Genomic DNA, 4,747 nt, shown 5'->3' with positions numbered 1-4,747 from the left:
TAGAGGGCAGTGGCCGCTCCCAGCCACCGCAGCCTCAACCTGTTGGGCTCCGGCGATCCTTCCGCCTCAGCCTTCCAAGTAGCTGGAACTACAGGCGCACGCTACCATGCCTGGCCAATTTTTTGATTTATTGTAGAGACAAGGTCTCACCAAGTTGCCCAGGCGGATCACGAACCCGTAGGCTCAGGTAATCCGCTCACCTCAGCCTCCCAAAGCGTGGGATTACAGGCTGAGCCACCGAGCCCAGCTTAGAACATTTTAAACAAATGTTAACCAAGATTTTTCTTGGATTTCTATCACCCAGAAATCCACTCAAAACCTCATTATTATTAAACTCTTTTATTTAAGTACTACAGAGAAGTACAAAACTCATGAGTGTACAAAAATCAAGGAAATTTGTACTGCATGAACATATCCATGTCAGTCATACCCAGACCAAGAAACAGGAGAGAACCCAGCCCCTCAGATGACCTTCTCATGCTCCCTTCAGTCACAATTCTTCCCAAAGCTAATCACTATCCTGATCTTAGTCCCAGAGGTTAATTTTGCCCATTATTTATTCATTTTGTTTGAGTTGGAGTCTCACATTGTCGCCCAGGATGGACTGCAATGGCACGCCCACGGCTACTGCAGCCTTGACCTGCTGGGCTCAGGTGATCCTTCTGCCTAAGCCTTCCAAGTGGTTGGAACTACAGGCATGCGCCATCACACCCAGCTAATTTTTCTTGATTTATTGTAGAAATGAGGTCTCACCAAGTTGCCCAGACTGGTCTTGAACCCCTGAGCTCAGGCAATCCTCTCAGCTCGGTCTCCCAAAATGCTGGGATTACAGGCATGAGACACTGCACCCGGCCAGTTTTGAGCACTATTAAGTTTTATATCAACCAAATCATGTAATATGTCCACCTTGTCTCCATCTTCTCTCACTGTTTATGAGACTCAATGCTGTGCAATGCTCTATAGAATTCCATTGTGTGGATACACTGCAACTTATCTATTCATTCTACTTTTGGCAGGCATTTGGGTTAGTTCCAAAGCTTGAGACTATGACAAGCATGGTATCACACACATCCTGAAACATGAATTGTATGCCTAGGAATAGGATTGCTGAGTTCTGAGCATAAAATTCTACATTTTTTTTGCCTCTTTTTCTAATGGGGTTGTCTGACTTTTTCTTAGTGATCTACAGAACTTTCTTTCAAATTATGGATACAAGTAATCTGTCAGACATATGCATTACAAATATCTTCTTTCACTTGGTGGTTTGCTTTTTTTCACTCTTTAAATGAACAGATATCATTTTTTCTTTTTTATAAAAATGACGTCTCACTCTGTCACCCAGGCTACAATACAATAGTGCAATCATAGCTCACTGTAACCTCAAACTCTTAAACTCAGGCAATTCTCTCGTCTCAGTTTCTTGAGTCACTGGGATTATAGGCGTGAGCCACCATGCTTGGCAAGGTCCTTAATAACGTCTGCAAAGTTCCTTTTGCCATGTCACCTAACATATTCACAGGTTGTGGGCATTAGAATATGAACATCTTGGGGGAAGAGGTGTGCGTTATTCTCTCTACCACAGCTATTTTGTCATCTTGTGAGGAACCAGCAACCAGAGTTTCTTTTTTTTTTCTTTAAGTCAGAGTCTCATTTGTTCACCCAGGCTAGAGTGTGGCGGCATGGTCATGGTTACCACAGTCTTAACCAGTTGGACTTAGGTGACCATTCCATCTTAGCCTTCCAAACAGCTGGAACTACAGGCGCATGTCATCATGCCAGCTAATTTTTTTTCATTTTTTCTTTTTTGAGATGGAGTCACATTCTGTTGCCCAGGCTGAAATGCAGTGGCACACTCATGGCCACCCCAGCACTGACCTGCTGGGCTCTGGTGATTCTTCCGCCTCAGCCTTCCAAGTAGCCAGAACTACAGGCGAGCGCTACTACAACCAGCTAATTTTTGGTTTACGTAGAGATGAGGTCTTGCCAAGTTGCCAGGCTAGTCTCGAACCCGTGGGCTCAGGCAATCCACTTACCTCGGCCTCCCAAAGTACTGGGATTACAGGCTGAGCCACCGAGCCCAGCCAATTTTTTTTTTTTTTTTTTACTTATTATAGAGATGAAGTCTTGCCAAGTTGCCCAGGTTGGTCTTGAACCCTTGGGTCCAGGCAATCCTCTTGTCTCTGCCTCCCAAAGTACTGGGGTTACAGGTATGAACCACTATGTCTAGCTTTTTTTTCCCCCCAGCAACCAGAATTTCTTAAACTGGAGTCCACGGTTCAGTTTTAGGGAGTCTGTGAAAACTTTTAAACTGCAAAATGTTTTCTGTCTTCGTGCAAGTTTGTCAAGAGAAGGCTTGTAGTTTTCATGATTTTCAAATAAGCTATGAGCCCATTACTATGTAATGGTCACAGTCCGAGGCCTGACTAAGGGAAGATGCCTGAACCCAACACTGTCCCCATAACTATCAGAACCCAGACATAATTTTCCCAATTTAAAGCATAAGGAAAATGTGTCACTTCTTTCTCTCCCCTTCTAAGGACATGTACAATTCCACATGCTACATGAATATTTCCTGAGACGATGTGGCTAGAGTCCAACCTTAGTAGCTGAACAATTCCCCCAGGAAGCTCCAAAGGTAACAATTATCACCTCTGAATCACACAAGACTCCATGCCTGAGCCCGGCTCTTTGGCTCTTTTCCATCACAGCCTCTAACAATAGGTGAAGAAAATAAAATCTTGACAAAAATAAAGCCACCTCTTGGCACAGCAGCGATAAAAAATCCTGGTCCCTCAGATCTCTTCCTTCTTCTCTCATTGTCAACCAAGGAAAGGTTCACCTCTTTGTTGAAATCCTGTCAGGTTTCCCTTAGAAAGCATGCTGCTTACCAAAGGCCAAGGTCTTCATCTAGGATTATGGACTCTGGATGTAAAATAACATGTTTTTTTTTTTACCTGATTCAAAAAATTTTTCTTAGTACAAGTAATTGCCTTAGGAAACACTGTCTCTCTTATACATGTGAGCCTGCTACAAGGAAGAAAAAAATACACTTACTTTGATTGCAGGGTCTGCCTGGGCCATGTGCCATCTTCATTTTGAGGCTCAATTACTAGCACCTGAGTGAAAGGGGAAACCAAATAAGGAGAGTTCAAACCATCACACTTCAGACATGCTTAGAACCAGAAAGTATCTGGCAACACACCCTGGGCAGAGCTGCCTGCTGGGGAATGGTCGGGGTCCTCCTACCTGACCCTGGTATAGCCCAGCATCCTGGAGAGTATTGTCTAGCTTGCTCAACTGCTCATAGGTATTGCTCATGTATTTGTTCCAGAGCCGTGTTTCACGCTCCGCAGGGATATTGAACAGCTTCCGCATCTCCTTCTCGATGGTTGCTAGAGATAGGCAGAAACATCACTGAGGGCTTTTTCCACATCCAAGAGTAAAGATAGCTGTAGCAAACTAAGGCTCATCCTCCTTTCTTTTCAGATGCTCACTGGTGCTTTGGATCAAAACTTCTAATTGACCTCAGCCCCACGATGACTCCTAAGGTTAAGTCTCCCTAGATATCCTCTTGTATTCATGCCCAGAAACATTCCCTATGCTTCTTTTTCTCTGATGATGTAGGAATTGTTTATACCACAGAAAACAACACAAAAGTGAAAAAGTTTATTGCTGGAGTTAAGACAGATCTGGTCTCAAAAGCTAACCCTGACATTTTCTTTCCTTTTTTATTTTTTGTAGAGATAATGTCGCACTATGTAGTCCAGGCTGGTCTTGAATTCCTGGGCTCAAGCAATCCTCCTGCCTCAGCCTCCCAAAATGCTAGGATTACAGGCATGAGTCACCACACTGGGCCTCTGCCACTTTGTTGCTGAGATATTTTTTTTGAGTAGGAGTCTCACTCTGTCGCCCAGGCTGGAATGCAGTGGCACGCTCACGACCACCGCAGCCTCAACCTGCTGGGCTCAGGTGATCCTTGTGCCTCAGCCTTCCAAGTAGCTGGAACCACAGGCATAATTTTTTCATTTATTGTAGAGATGAGGTCTTACTAAGTTGCCCAGGTTGGTCTTGAACCCATGGGCTCAGGCAATCCTCTCACCTCGGCCTCCCAAAGTGCTGGGATTATTTATAGGCATAAGCCACTGTGCCAGACATTAGCAAGTTACTTTTTTTAACTTCTCTGAATCTGCAATTTTTCACCTTCATTATCATATGACAAATGAGCAAGGACCATGTCTGGTGTTCTACAGAACACGATTCCCAGGCTTGGTTCTCAAAAAAGTCCCCTGGGGAACAGGCTTCCAGGTCAGGATTGGCAATCACAGCCCAAAGTAATCTGGGTAACAAATATGAAAAGGGCAAACCAGCCTCTCTCCCATCAGTCACAATGTACTGTACTCTCTCACCAGATATCAGAGACCCCAGCCCAGCTACTCACCAATAGTGTCTGCCTTGCTGAAATGGCAACTCAGCACATTGGTGGGGTCGCTATTCTCACAGAGCTTCAGTTCCAACAAATACACCTCAACTTTGCAGTGCTTGACAAAAAGGCCATGCTCCACAACCTGCACACAAGAGGCACGGATGAAGGTGCAGTCTTGGAAGCAACATATCTCATCAGTAGCAAAAAACAGAAACCTCATCATAATCAGTTTCCTTCAATGATTGGGGGTCAGAGTACAGATTTTTTAAAGCCACCAGCACCTGTAACAGGAGTTTAAATATCTTTTTTTTTTTTTTGAGTTGG

The 4,747-nt window shown here is 44.3% G+C and overlaps 1 protein-coding gene across 5 annotated transcripts in view; it reads right to left on the bottom strand.

Annotated features, from left to right (window-relative positions):
• USP4 (ubiquitin specific peptidase 4) overlaps nt 1-4,747 on the bottom strand; it is a 67,971-nt gene that overhangs the window by 48,774 nt on the left and 14,450 nt on the right. For 4 of the 5 annotated variants that reach the window (XM_021707494.1, XM_008047933.1, XM_021707493.1 and 1 more), the window contains exons 4-6: nt 4,439-4,565; nt 3,247-3,392; nt 3,055-3,116 (exon numbers count right to left, since the gene is read on the bottom strand). In XM_021707494.1, the coding sequence (XP_021563169.1) occupies nt 3,055-3,116; nt 3,247-3,392; nt 4,439-4,565 (335 nt within the window). Of the gene's footprint in view, nt 1-3,050; nt 3,117-3,246; nt 3,393-4,438; nt 4,566-4,747 lie in introns of all 5 variants that reach the window. The other variant, XM_021707496.1, reaches the window with a different exon arrangement.

Source organism: Carlito syrichta, unplaced genomic scaffold, assembly GCF_000164805.1.
Source record: "Carlito syrichta isolate Samal-C Ts95f unplaced genomic scaffold, Tarsius_syrichta-2.0.1 Scaffold118244, whole genome shotgun sequence".
NCBI classification, from domain to species: domain Eukaryota; kingdom Metazoa; phylum Chordata; class Mammalia; order Primates; family Tarsiidae; genus Carlito; species Carlito syrichta.
Note: the sequence above shows the minus strand (reverse complement) of the source record. Positions and strands in the feature narration are given on the sequence as shown.